At 40.6% G+C, this 14,758-nt stretch overlaps 2 protein-coding genes across 2 annotated transcripts; one reads left to right on the top strand and one right to left on the bottom strand.

Annotated features, from left to right (window-relative positions):
• Positions 1 to 38: 38 nt before the first annotated feature.
• On the bottom strand, positions 39 to 5,675 carry cdc34b (cell division cycle 34 homolog (S. cerevisiae) b). Its single transcript, XM_088310306.1, has 5 exons — positions 4,911 to 5,675; positions 4,719 to 4,805; positions 4,152 to 4,249; positions 2,781 to 2,915; positions 39 to 1,636 (listed from the first exon to the last, which is right to left on the bottom strand). The coding sequence occupies exons 1-5, from the start codon at positions 5,094 to 5,096 to the stop codon at positions 1,426 to 1,428; spliced, it is 717 nt and encodes a 238-aa protein (XP_088166432.1). The 5' UTR covers positions 5,097 to 5,675; the 3' UTR covers positions 39 to 1,425.
• Positions 5,413 to 14,456, top strand: cactin. The gene is made up of 10 exons (XM_088310289.1): positions 5,413 to 6,625; positions 6,834 to 7,380; positions 7,476 to 7,571; positions 8,470 to 8,615; positions 8,704 to 8,866; positions 10,166 to 10,280; positions 10,370 to 10,562; positions 11,137 to 11,256; positions 11,891 to 12,264; positions 13,755 to 14,456. Exons 1-10 carry the CDS (start codon positions 6,261 to 6,263, stop codon positions 14,243 to 14,245), a joined length of 2,610 nt encoding a protein of 869 aa, XP_088166415.1. The 5' UTR covers positions 5,413 to 6,260; the 3' UTR covers positions 14,246 to 14,456.
• Positions 14,457 to 14,758: the final 302 nt, after the last annotated feature.

Below are 14,758 nucleotides of genomic sequence, written 5' to 3'. Positions count from 1 at the left end.
CTGGCAACTTTTAACATTCTGTCTTTAAACCAAGTATATTTTGTTCCAATAAATCTTTATTTTTCACTTTTAAATAGCCAAAAATGTAAAAATAACCAGGTGAAGAAAAAAAGGTGATCATCCGTACAGCTACATGTGCATATCCGTCCAGGTCTGTCACTCTGAAAACGACCCACTATGTCGAATGTAATTGAATAATCCTGAGAAATTCAGTGAAGTCCAATTTGAGCAGATGAAACAATCAATACTGGTGACGAGAAATACACACGAGGAAACACACCAACACTAAAAATATAGCAAAATACTTAAACTCACTACTAACACAAACAGTAAAATAAAAAGTGGTGGAATTGTTCTTTTTCACCTCCACTGACTTCCAAGGCTGAATCCTTTAAAATCCTGACTGACACTGCAACATCATTTCTCTGACACATTTTCTACACACGTTTAGTTGTCAAGCCTAATAATCTCATCACATAAAACATTCTCAAGCGAAAGTTGCAGGCATTAAGTCTAACCATATAGAAAAGGACTAATATTGCTCGCAAGAAGCATAAAATAAAGACGAGAATACAACAGCATACATTTGAGGGGCATTTAAAAGAAAAAATAAAACAAAAACACCAATTTTGTTTAGTCAGGCATCAAACCTGAGAAGAAAGAATTCTGATGCGCAAGTACTGCCCTCCCCAGAAAGTATGGTCAATGTTACACTATCTTTATCTGGTCTTAAGAATCTTAATTCCACAATCAAAATGACAAAACACACCCGGTGACAACCAGAGGAGATACAGCAAAGATCATTTTCTTGATCGTAAAAACGGCTGTCCACTTCAGAGAATTCGCTAGTTCTCTGTAATCACACGCTTTTGTTATCGAAGTGTAAGAGCAGATCACCATTTGCAAAGAGTTCCCCAGAAGAAAAAAATATTCCAATGATATCTGGCATGCAGATGGTGTTTGAGGAAAGTCCCATCCCATTTTTTTTTTGTCTTTCACCACTCCAGGAAGTCCGTGAGACTTAATACGGGTAAGCAAAAACCAAATTCAGAAAGGGAAACTAGTAACAATGAAAGAAGTTGTGAAGTGAATGATTTGAAAGTGTTTGCATCAGTGCAAAGTGGCATCACCTCCTGTGACCTTTTACATGAGAAGCACTATTTATGTTAGCCTCTCTAATTTCAGGTCAAAATGAAAACTTTTTGTTTTGCTGGTGCAAATCTCAGCAAATCCACATGAGCCCATCAATTCAGCTTTAACAAAGAGCGCGCAAGCTAAAGTAAAATCATCTTGTTTCATTGGTTTACAAACAGGAGGTTGTCAAATATTTCTCACTTGCAGACCTCAGATCTCTTGGACGACCCGGGCAGTAAAAGGGGGTCGTCGCGTATCAGCAAAGATTGGTCACGCTGCGGAAAAGGCATGTCACGACTCTTCGTTGCCCGAGTCGTCTTCGTCATAGCAGCAGTCGCCGTCTCCGTCCTCGACGTCATCGTCGTCGTAATAATAGTCATAGAAGAGGTCGGAGCCCTCATCAGGAGGCGGGGCACGTGTGCGGACGCAGTACTCGGCCAGCGTGGTGGGTACCTGAACCCCGTCGCGTTCCGCCTCGACCTTGGTGGCCAACACTTGTTTTCTGCAGGAGACATCCAACATTGATGGCATAATTAGACAACTTTAGACCAAAAAAAATCAATTGGACACTGAATAGATAATAGGATATTAATGATAATAATTATCTTTCCCCAACAACACAGATATAGGCAAATTGGAAATTTGTGTTTTATATACAAGAAAAATTGAGCTTTATTACTACTTTACTTAAATACAGTTACGACTTAATGAAATAGAATGCCAAACACTCTTGCCACCTTTTTGCTACAGTTAGATTGACATCGTGCTGCTCCTTCTGAAGTGTGTGTCAAGCTGACCTGGGAGCAAAATAATACAGCAGCTATACAGTGTAACCTCAATTTAATGGAAAGCGATTTAATGGATTTCAGAATTAGCGGATAGAAAAATGCATCCAGTCCACATATTCAACTAAAAGATGCATAAGGAAGCCTGTTTTTTGAGAAAAACTCTTTGTCAAACTTCTGCTGTGTGGAGGGAGTCGAGTTAATTATTACAATACTTTCATCATTGCAGTATTTTTCCATCGTAGCAGTACTTCTACCATTATAATACTTTTATCATTGCAGTACTTTTACCATTACAGTACTTTTATCATCACAGTATTTTCTATCATTGCAGTACTTTCCTGTCATTTCAGTACTCTCACCATTACAGTACTTTTATCAGTGTAATATCTTTATCATTGCAGTATTTTCAATCATTCAGTAGTTTTTATCATTACAGTGTTTCTTTCCCCCTCTGTATAATGGACAGGCATTAGGAGTGTTTCCTTACACTTAGATACGTTTATACTGTGTATATTTGCATGCTTTTTATGAATGTCTGCTGCTAATGTTATACATTAACGGCTACATTACGCCGCCGACTCTGTGTGATCTATATCTTTGCTGCTGTAACACTTCAAATAACCCCATTGTGGGACTAATAAAGGACATCTTTATCTTTATCTTTAACAGCTAGCATACAGTGCTCATATGGGGAAAATAATTGTTGCTTTGCGAGTCAAGACAAAAAAAAAAAAAGAAAGGGGGAAAAAAATGGCCAAACAATTGATTTTGTATATCTTGTTTGTCTTTGGGCCTTTTAGGTTGTCATACTTAAGTTTGTTTTTGTTGCATGCGTACTCATACTGCATAGCTGTTCACCTGATGATCTCGACATATTCACGATCCTTGCCCTTGCTGTCCCTCCATTTGCGGTACATGACGGAGGCATCCACATTGGCAGGAGAGAAGGTGTTTGGCTCATTCAGCAGCGAGATTACACTCAGCAAAATGGTTCTGAAAGCACAAAAGAAGGTCACGATATAATAACTGACACAAGACTTCTTTTATTTATTTATTTTTCACTTTATCCTCCCATTGTTTGGATGCTGTTGGCGTATCCACTGAATGCCCTGAAAACACACTCAGCACACCTTTCCCCTGTCAATCAAATACATGCGACTCGCTCGGTGTTGCGTCGGTATGTTGGTCCACATAGAGACATTTAAATGAAAGTCAACCATTTTTTTAAACACACACACTTTATCTAGCATGTGACATTCACTGACAGACATTTGACCGCATACTTCCTGCTAGTTATAAACACAATGATTTGTGTTAAAACTTTTTATGGTGGATCCAACCGCACAAAAAGTATATCCTTGAAATTGATATAACAACACAGAGTTGCTCTGTCCACGAAAGATGCAATTTCAGTTTACAAGTTAACTGCACTCTACAGTGATAGAAATTGGCTTAGAATAACAACTGGTCATCACAACACTAAAGCAATAAATCTAATGGATAGGCTACGGCTAACAATGAAGACAAGCGTTATTGAAAATGGATGGGTGGAAAACTTGATAAAATCCTGGATTGAATCCCTCTCCTCAAAACGTTTCAAATTATTGTTCCATTGTAGTACACAGCAGATAACTGCACTGCGTGATCCAAGTATACTTGGCTCAACGTCCCATAACTGATGTCACATTGTTCCTTCACCAAACTACTTGAGAGTGAAAATGAATCAATTGCACTTGCGTGTTGCGGTCCAGTAGTGCAGCCCATATTTCCTCATTAGCTTGAAGACTCGATGATCGACATTCTTAATGACAATTAATGTTTGGTAAGAGTTGTGCTCATAAATGTAGATACCCTGGGAGACTTGTCCTGACTAGACTAAATAGACATTTAGGAATGTTAAAGTGTTATTTTAAATACTGCTCATACAGTACATTAAAGGTTTTATGATGACACTGTCTGTAATTTATATTATAAGCATTCCGTAGGGCAGAATTAACTTTGCAAGCAGTGTCTCAGAAATGACTGTTTTGCTTTGGAGACTCGAGTGTATTGTACAGGTGAACAGAAGAGGTTAGCTGAGAGACAGAGATCATTTTTCAGAGACGGTGTCGAATCGCCAGATGTGGCGTCAACATGCATCTCTTGAGAACGGACTCCTCTGAAGACAAATGTCATGTGATAAGGGTCTGAGTCAAAGGCAGTAACCAGATAATGACAATTCATGCTAACCGGACATTCTGGGTGGGATTCCATCTTTCCGAAGGCAGTTCTCCACTTTGCGGGTCATCCACCGGTGGATGCAATATAGAAATACATACATCTCCATTCTGAAAGAGAAGAAACTGATTATTGACTGATTTCCATGTGAACGGCAGAGGCTATTTGAATTGAGGTGGAAAAAGTACTCACATCCTGTAAAAGAACTACTGATTCAACTTCCTTCTAAAGAACTAAAAAGTAGACTCGGATATGTACTTAAGTGTACAATAGTAAAAGTATTTTACTATTGATTATATACATTTAATAACTTGGTGCACTATGAAAAAAGTTATTGGATTGTTTTAGTTTTTTTAAGTAAATAAAATAAATATTTAGTACAATTTAACCAGTTATTACACACACAGTATTAGCAGAGCAATGTGTGGGTCATGCCACATTTTAAGATACTTATAATTTTACTGGTATGCATGCAAATATGTTTGGCAATTTATAATAATGTAAAACTTCAGAGTTTCACTATGCTGCTGCATTTCCATGATGACTAAGTTTTTCTGATGAGCACCACTATTGACCCACCTCATAGATGTTGGGATGCCACATCTTGGTGAGGAATCTGAAGGAAGGTGGGGAATATGGGTAGTCCATGGGGAACTTGATCCGGGCCTAGAACGTACAATACCCACAAAATATATTTTATGTCAATTTAAGGCTTTATATACACAGCATACATTCACCTGTCCCAGCAATTTGATCTGTGATGAGTCTTACCTTGAAATAACCCCCCTCATAGTGTGTATTGGGGGGCCCGAAAATGGCCACTTCCCAGTTGTACATATCCGCTTCGTCCACCAGCGTTATTTTAAAGCCCTCGACGGGCTCCTCTTGGAGGCTCTTCATTTCCAACATGAGAGCTTTCTGCGAACTGGCGACATGAGAGCAATCGTGCTGCGCCATACTTGACACTTGGCTTCCCTCAAATTATCTTCCCAATCGACAGCTGCTGACTCGTTTGATGACGGCAACGCAGCTAAATTTGACGCCGCACTCACTGGTCGAACAACCCGACACTACCGACGAGAGGATACAATGCACACAGGCCAAAGCGAACTAGGCTCGAACGCGGATTGAGTTTGCTACCAAAATTGGATCAATTATTTAGTGTCCACTCGCTCACTGTCGTAAACTAACCAAACCATCGTGGCCGCCGAGTAACCAAAGCTTTAGCTGGTCTACTTGGAAAAGTAGCCGCGGATATAAGCCGTAAATCTACTGGTAGCTCCTGGCTAAATAAGCTAGCTAACGAAGACTACCGCACAACCAGATGGAGTCGATTTTTTTTTACCTTGTCGCGAATAGGTTTTAACGCGCAGGTTGTTGGAAAAGAGTAATAGGTCTAACATGAAAACGCAGCGAGCGATTATAAAATATTCTAAACTACACAATGAACGCAATAAACCTTAATGTCATGCGGACAGAGCGAAGAATGTTGTTGAAAAGAAGTCCTTTCTCTCCCTGAAAACAGGCAATTGTGCAATTGGCTGCTATGGGATTTGTAGTCCGTTTATTGTTTGTAAACATTGCCCTCTAAGATACAAACAGTAAAGACTCTGGACAAAAGCATCGATACAACACTTCATAATAGCCCATGAATAAAATAAACTGAAATTGAGCAGCATATGGCTTGTATTATACGTATTTTTCTTTTGGAGAACCAATGAATAGAACTACATTCACCAGTTACAGGATGTAACGCGAACGCGAGTGTTGTTTGCGTTTCTGACCTATTTTTCCAATTAAATTATTTTTGTTGAATAAAGTAATGGCCTGTTGTAAAGTTGATTTGGGACGTATAATGGCGTAAACACCAGCGTAGTCAACTTTCAAATTTCCATTTATAATACTCGAGTCATGTGTGACATATTTCTCGTGCGCCACAAGTACAGAAAGTCCATATTTTAGCTGCCCTACTTTTGCCTGAGTAAAAGGTTTTGGAGAAAAACCTACAATTTAGCACAGATTGCATGAATTATGTCTCATATAAAATTTCAGTTTTGATATTTAATATTTATGTCACCGTTTAGTTACAATTGACTCTGTAAAACGAAAAAAAAATTGTGTATGACATTATATCAATGCGACAACATGATATCAGGACCCTGCGTGAACGCTAAGTTCGTGATGGATTCGAAATCAAGGCGACGTTCTCGGTCCGTGTCCAGAAGTCGGAGCCAGGACCGGCGAAATAAGTCCAGAGCAAGTCGGTCTAAATCTCTAGAAAGAAGGACGAATCGCTCTCAATTTGCGGAGCCAAAACGATCCACTCTGGGTCGTGCACGGTCCGGCAGCCGCGACTCAGGCAGCAACTCGCCAGACCGACGACGACTTCAACAACGGGGCCGTTCAAGTTCCCGAAGTGATTCGGAGAGCGACAGAAGGCGAATAATCCAACGTGGGAGGGGCAACTCGAAGGACAATTCGTCTAGGTACTGATACTACGTTCAGATACTGTTTATTTCTTTATAGTTGTTATCTGTTCTTTTTGTTGACAAGTTTTTTTCTGCATGGGAGCAAGCTGCCCAAACATACAGAATGTACTGTTTTTAATGCATCGTTATGGGAAACTGTCAGTTAAAAGAACGTTTTCAGCCTTGAGTACATGCATCATGTTTATTGAATCCTATTTTTTCTCAGTTCTGATTCAGATCATCCTAGGGAGAGATGCAGAAGAAGGGACATGCAGATCAGAAGAGGTACATCTCGAGAGAGGAAGAAGGAAAGGTCTTCCTCAGGCTCCCGGAACGGAAGCAATGAAAGAGAGCGGGGAAGACGGCGAAGCCTTAGCAGAGATAGACAGAGACAGATGGAGCGGGACCGAGATAGAGAGAGGACATCTGAAAGAGACAAAAGGAACAAGAGTAGTGAAAGGGACCGTGGGAGGAACGAGAAAGGAAGAGACAGAGGGAGACATCAATCGAGTTCGGCCGACTCCTCTGACAGCTCGGGTTCCGATCGGGAAACCAGGACCACCAAAGACAAGGAAGACAAGAAAAAACAGAAGGAGATGATGAAGGCTCTGGAAACACCAGAAGAGAAACGAGCCAGGAGGTTGGCCAAGAAAGAGGCAAAGGAAAAGAAGAGGAGAGAAAAGATGGGTTGGAGTGAAGAGTACATGGGATACACCAACGCAGACAACCCTTTTGGTGATAATAACTTATTGGGCACATTCAAATGGCAAAAGGTACAATTTAAAGCAGTGGATATTTGATTAGAACACTTTTTCTAAACTGCCTTTTTTATACTGTTTTTTACATGGTCCCCTTTGTATTTTGCCAGGCTTTAGATAAGAAAGGTATCGGCCACCTTGGAGAGAAAGATCTTAAGGAGAGGAATAAACGCATCCAGGAGGAAAATCGCAGAGAACTGCAGAAGGTTCGTTGCTGTAGGGCTGATGATTTGGAAATATAATCAAATAGTACTTTGTTATTTTATTTTTATATTAATTATTTTTTCAAGGTTTTCTTGCCATGTTTTTTTGTAAACCCAAGTGTTATATTAATCTGTATTAAACTTGAAAAAAGTCAGCAATATCAGATTTGGTATGCTGAAATGTTTAGGCTTTATAGGGTATGTTTATGCCAAAATGTAGGCAAATGAACCATGAATTAGTTTGAAAGAGATCTAGTTGTTTGAATCACTTAAAATTTTCATGATTCATGAAGCAATAATTTGTAGACATGTGGACTGTACTTTTTAAGCACTGAACTTATCTATATGAATAAATAAAAAAATAAAGCCTGCTGATAATTTGAAAATGGCTTTCGACTACATTGTCAATTTGATTACCATAATCGTTCGGGCCTCCTGCATACTCATGCATCATCAAAAAATTAGCTTGCGCAATGGCGGCGAGCCAGGACGGAATAGTGCATAAAAGACATTTGACTAAAAACCTGTAACAAAAACTCACTGGTTTATACGGGGCTAGAACGGATGAATGCCATTGCGATTAATTTCAATGGGGAGAATTGATTTGATAGACAAGAAAATGGAGTTACAAATTTTCCACGGAATGAATCAAACTCTTTACTGATGTACCGCTGTAGTTGTGTTTTGTTTTTCCCTCCAGCAGGACAGGAACCATGACTCTGTGGTCCGTGTGTCCAAGTCATTGCACATGTTGCACACTGTTGTTCCTAATAAGCAATTAACTCAAACTATGGCGAAGTTACAAAGCCAGTTAGTTACCCTTCTGTCCCTTTAAAACCAATTCACAAATCTTTTATTGCCAATGGATTGTAACCCCGCTGTGCATCTGAATTTGTAATAGGTAAAGCAGCTGCGTTCGGAGCGTGAGCGAGAGAAGGCAATGAGGGAGACAGAGCTGGAGATGCTGCAAAGAGAAAAAGAAGCGGAGCATTTCAAGACCTGGGCCGAACAAGAGGACAACTTCCATCTGCATCAGGCCAAACTACGGTATGTAGCTTTCACGGACAGCAAGAATGTATTATTCTGCCGGCTAAAATGTAATGACAAACGTGTGTGTGTGTGTGTGTGTGACCAGGTCTAAGATTAGAATCCGTGATGGCCGCGCGAAACCTATTGACCTGCTGGCGAAGTACATCAGTGCCGAAGATGACGATCTCGCTGTCGAGATGCATGAACCGTACACCTTCCTGAATGGACTGACAGTCATAGACATGGATGACCTGCTGGAAGATATTAAGGTTGGTGCTGTGGTTCCACTTGAGGGCAGCACAATCTACTAGAGGTTAGCACATATACCATTTGAGGGTCTGGGTTCAAATCTCTTCTCAGGCTTTCCTTTGTGGGGTTTACAGTGTAAGTTCTTCCCATGCTGGAATTTTTAATTTATTTATTTTTTGACGGGCAGTCAGGCTACCTCCCGCTTGTTTGTGTTTTTTGTTGATTCACATCTTATCATCCCAATGTCACTTTAGCCTTTGTGTGACATTTCTGGATGCACTATAACCTTTACAGGTGGACTTAGTTGAACCATTTGAATGCACGTGTCACTGTCAAGGTAAAAGCATTTTTGAAACAAATTAAAACTAACAAACCCATTCTGATACTGAATTTAATTTAAAAGTCAAAATGAAAAAACAACTATCATAAAAAAAAATCTAAATATATTATTAGCCGGTAAATGTTATGTTAGTGTATGTGGTGCTTATTGTATCAGTTGCTCTGCTCTAAGAGGGAGCTCAGTGCCAAAATTCATCACTTTTTTTTCCAACCCTTTGCCCAAAGCTGTCAACATTTATACCTTTCCATGAATGACTCTTGTAGTCTCTCTATATAAATACCAACCCGTGAATCAAAAACATAATTTCTGATACCTCACCATGTTGATTCACTGTTAAAGTATTGTTGAGTGTCGTCTTGGTCTCGTGATGTCCAAATGTGAATTGCATGGTGAAGGAGTCTCTTTACAGTCTTATTGAATCAGAAAATGTATTGGTCAACCCATAGATCCAACACCTGCTGTTCATATTGCCGTTCAGTTCCTTATCAGAAAATGGTTAATTTTTCGGATGACAAGCCGCTACTTTTTTCCCAAACTTTGAACTCTGCAGCTTTTAATGTGATGTAGTTTATTTATGGATTTCTACTGACGAACATCAAGCCGTCAATGGATTTGATCCATTCTTGTCACATCTGACTAATGAACTTGCTGAACACAACACAGTGGAGTTGGAGTGGACCACTGAAAGTGTCCGAGTCTGTCCTCATATTGAATACTCATCAGCTGTTTGCAGTGGGAACAGCCTGATATATCCACTCACAAGTTTGGCAAAGGCAAAATTAAGTTCACTTGTAATGCTTAGTGTGAGCTTTGGGTTCATCCTATAATTTGACCTGAATGCCAAACTTCCCAAAGTTTTCATGAGGAGTGTCGATCAAACACACAAGCCATATAATACAATTCTCCCCCCAATCACATTAATATTCAATTTTGCCCCACACTTACAGAACTGTTCACATGGGGGTTGCTCTATTTTCAGGTTTATATGGAGTTGGAACAAGGCAAGAATGTCGATTTCTGGAGAGACATGACCACCATCACTGAAGATGAAATCAGCAAACTGAGAAAACTGGAAGCTTCTGGAAAAGGACCAGGTACATCATTTCCTCTTTTTCACCAGTCTTCACCTCCTAATGCGCAGATGTGAGAGAAACTCACGATTAAATGTTTAAATGACCTTCAGGAGACCGCCGTGATGGCATCAACACAGCTGTGAGCAGCGACGTCCAGATTGTGTTCAAAGGAAAGACATACAGCCAGCTGCAGGCTCTACACCTCAACATAGAGACCAAGATTCTGGCAGGAGGATCCAACCTCGACATCGGGTATTGGGAGAGTCTGCTTCAGCAGGTCCGAGTCTACATGGCAAGAGCCAGGTATGAATGTGGTGGTGGCATTTTCCCCGTTGGGTCCAAAAGGGACCGAACAAATGCTGTATTATTTAGACTCTGTGAATTGGGTTGAGGATTTGACCGAGCATGTTGGGTCAAGATTTTAATCCAACGAGGGGCAAAAACAACCCATATCAAGAAGTCATATCAATTTTTAAGCCACTGTGAATCACTAGCAGAATGTTTTGTCACCATTTTTTTTTCGTACACTCTTGATTAGGGCTGGCACAAACAATTCTTATGGTAGTCGATTAATCGCCAATAGTAGTCACGATTAGTCGACTAATCTTGTCTGCCGTACAGTGGATGATACATTAATTTTTGATTTTACACAAAACTGTCCAAAATAGCGACCAGCTTCAGCTCTTTAGTCCACCCAAATCCAAGCTTCAATGCAATATACCGGGTCAAAATAATGAACCCAACCTTGGGTAAAAGTAACCCAATCCACTCAAAACCCATCACTACCCCAGCAAGTGGGTTAGAAAAGTATCACAGCATTTTTTTTTTTTTTTGTGTGTGCCAAGTGACAGTTAGTGTGGACGTGTTTGTGTTACAGGCTGAGAGAGCGACACCAGGATGTGCTGCGTCAGAAGTTGTTCAAGCTGAAGCAGGAACAAGGTGTTGACAGCGAACCTTTGTTCCCCATCATTAAGGAAGAGCCAAAGAGTGACGACATGTAAGTCAAGCTGTGCACTCTAGCAACTAAAACTAAACATTACAGTGGAATCTCTGAGTTCCAGCACCATCCATCATTTTTACTTTAAAACATTTTGTCGCATAGGAAATCACTTAAGAGGCATTTAAACTATCACCCTCTTTAAGCAAGCCTTCACATTGGAATTTTGCATACAGAAGGTCCAGAGTTTAATACCTTCGTTTGGTAGTCTAACGTGTGTAATTGGTAGTAGACGAGCGATAGGAACGTGATTGAAGTCTCCACTGACCCATGAGGTTGCGACCACCAGTGAACAACAGTAATACATAATTGGTAGACTATTCTAAAAAAATGTCAATAGCTGCAGCCCTACTGCTAACGTTAACTCAGAGCTGACACATTTTAGGATTTGTTTGTATTTTGTTACAGAAATCACTGAACGCTAACTTAAATCCGAAACATGGGTCAAAAAAAAATCATGGGTCACCTTGCTCAAAGAGGTTGAAAAGCAAAAACAGTTGGTAGATAATTATGAAGTAGTGCTCATGCATGCACAGTAGAAGTTGGCAAAGGACAGGGGACCTTTCAAGTTTGACTTTTGGGGGATTCTTGAACATTTTCCAATGCATTCAAATAAAAAAATTCTCCCCAAAAGTGACAACAGAGTGGGAGGCCGACCAGGGGAGTCAACATCAGAAGAGCCCGGCCAGTCGTCTTCCCCCTCATCCCAAAACACCAACAAAGGGCCTGCAAGAGAGGACGGCCCGTCCACATCGACATCGGAACGCGGTGACCGGAATGAGGAAGGAGGAGAAAGTGGGGAGAAAAAGGATGATGAGAAGGGCGAGGAGGTGGAGGCGGTGTTGACGGAGGAAGATTTGATCCAGCAGAGCCAGGCGGAGTATGATTCGGGTCGCTACAGTCCCACGCTACTCACGTCTTCTGAGCTGCCACTGGACACGCACACCATCACCCCTGAGGAGGACGCGCACAGGCTGCAGTTAGCACGCCGACAGCTGCAAGTCACAGGTATGAGATTATATAGAAGAGAATGCGCTTGATTGTGTGAACTATCTTGTTGAATAATAACAGTTTAATAACAGCATCCGAGTCAGATTAGACCGCCCGGCTGCAGATTAGACCGCCCGGCTGTCATAATTAATTTTTTAATGCCCTCTGTATAGCGCTTTTTATAAGTGACTGTTTTTCATCTGTTTTTACAGTATACAGTAGTGACTTGAGATCTGAGTTTATTGACATTTTTCGGACTGTAAGTCACTCCGGAGTTTAAGTCACGGCAGTCCAAAAATGCATTATGAAGAAAAAATAAATAAAATGGAGTGTGTGTGACAATATTTAATCATTTATTAGAATTCAAGTCAGAAAATTATGATTTCAGCCTTTTTTTTCAACCAGTTCCTATGTCAATTTGAGTCACCACCAAAGAATTTCATCTCATAATTCAAGTTTTAATAACGACAACAGAATAAAGAACAACAGGCTGAATCCAACCGGAACTCCTTCTCTGCCGTCAACACGATTAGGGAACAGGGATTTGGGGTACGAGTCAGAGGTCAAATTGTAATAAATCATCTCACACCTCCGCATTAGTCACACGACGAGCCAAACTATGAAAACAAAATGACTTATAGTCTGAAAAATACAGTCGTTTAGTGACCCCGGCTTGTGATCTGAAATCATCTGCGTCATCAAGTGTGAAGATAACAATCAGGCAGGTCTCTCAGCGTTCACACAGAAAAATGCCATGGTGCCTTAAGATAGGAGTGACTCAACTTGCGAGTATTTCAAGATACAAGTCGTCGTCCGTTCAGGGTTTTTTTCCCCGTTGTTTTGACATTGCACTGTATAGTGACAGTGAACTCAACTCAGCTCATGTCACAACAAGCAGTAGTTTGGCATGATGAATAACTCTTCAACAAAAGAGGTTTCAAACCTGTTTGATGCCACTCCCAGTTGAAGTTTACTGTCAAAGTAAACAGAAAGTTTCTCATTGTCAAACTATTTAAAGCAACCACATATCTTGGCCTATTAGTCAGCCAGCTTAATGTTAAAGCTAAATAGCATCTATGTTGCAGTGCTATAAACCCTTCAGCATGTGATTTAACACAAACCGTGCGGCAACACATCTCCACAGTCTATATTTCCGAAAATGTTCACCCTCTGCGAAGAACAACTAAAGTTAGTATTTCACTGATGTGTTGAGACGGCTTAATGAACAGGTTGTCTGTCTGTCTTATACTGCCCTCAGGTGACCAGGCCAGGCACACCAGAAAGAACAGCACAATGGCCATTCAATTAATCCTACAAAACCAGAACTGTTCACTTTTTTTTTTTTAATTCTATTTATTTGTCATTACTGTATGTTTTGGTGAAGTCCATTTCTATCTCTTCAACGGGACAAACAGAAATTGAACTCATATCTCAAGGCACCACTGTACAAAGTACATTTTAGTATGGTATACTACAGTATTGTTGCTTTATCTACATCTTTCCATTAGGCGACGCCAGCGAGAGTGCCGAGGACGCCTTCGTGCGCCGAGCCAAAGAGGGAATGGGCAACGACGAGGCCCAGTTCAGCGTGGAGATTCCCGTCACAGGCAAGATGTACCTGTGGGCAGACAAATACCGACCCCGAAAACCCCGCTTCTTCAACAGGGTCCACACCGGTTTTGAATGGAACAAATACAACCAGACCCATTACGACTTTGACAACCCTCCTCCTAAGATCGTCCAGGGCTACAAGTTCAATATTTTCTACCCGGATCTTATAGAAAAGCGCTCCACCCCTCAGTACTTCCTTGAGCCCAGTCCTGACAACAAGGACTTTGGAATCCTAAGGTTCCACGCCGGGCCGCCATATGAGGACATCGCTTTTAAGATAGTGAACAGAGAGTGGGAGTATTCCCATCGACACGGCTTCCGTTGTCAGTTTGCTAATGGGATTTTTCAGCTGTGGTTCCACTTTAAGAGGTACCGCTACAGGAGATGAAGCTCATGTCATATCATCATTTTATTATCAAGCCCATCTTGTTTCTTGGTGATTAGTGGTCCACAAGTCTGTAAAATTGTTTAGTAATGTAATCTGTTCTAAAAATAAACCAAAAAAAAAGTCATACATTAAAGACATATTCCTTTTTTACAATTCCATTTTTATTTTTTTTTCTGTTTTGGATGCACCAAATTAAAAAGGTTCAACTGTCGTTTCTAGTGCTGAGACATTCACTTCTTTATTATTTATTAACGTTAATCAGGGTGTCCCCCGCCTACTGCCCGGAGATAGCTGGGATAGGCTCCAGCAACCCCGCGATCCCAGTGAGGAGAAGCGGTAAAGATAATGGACGGGTGGAATACAGAAGCAGACTCAAAAATTAAGAAAGCGCAAGTCAATGTCACAGGAACAGTCTGAAAAGAAGAAAAATCGCCAACAACTAATAAAACAACCAACATTATCCTAGTAGCATAATTAACTAAGGTAAATGTTTCGGAACAAAAAAATTCAGTC

Source organism: Idiotropiscis lumnitzeri, chromosome 12, assembly GCF_059441095.1.
Source record: "Idiotropiscis lumnitzeri isolate Australia: NSW breed Sydney's pygmy pipehorse chromosome 12, RoL_Ilum_1.0, whole genome shotgun sequence".
Lineage (NCBI taxonomy): Eukaryota > Metazoa > Chordata > Actinopteri > Syngnathiformes > Syngnathidae > Idiotropiscis > Idiotropiscis lumnitzeri.
Note: the sequence above shows the minus strand (reverse complement) of the source record. Positions and strands in the feature narration are given on the sequence as shown.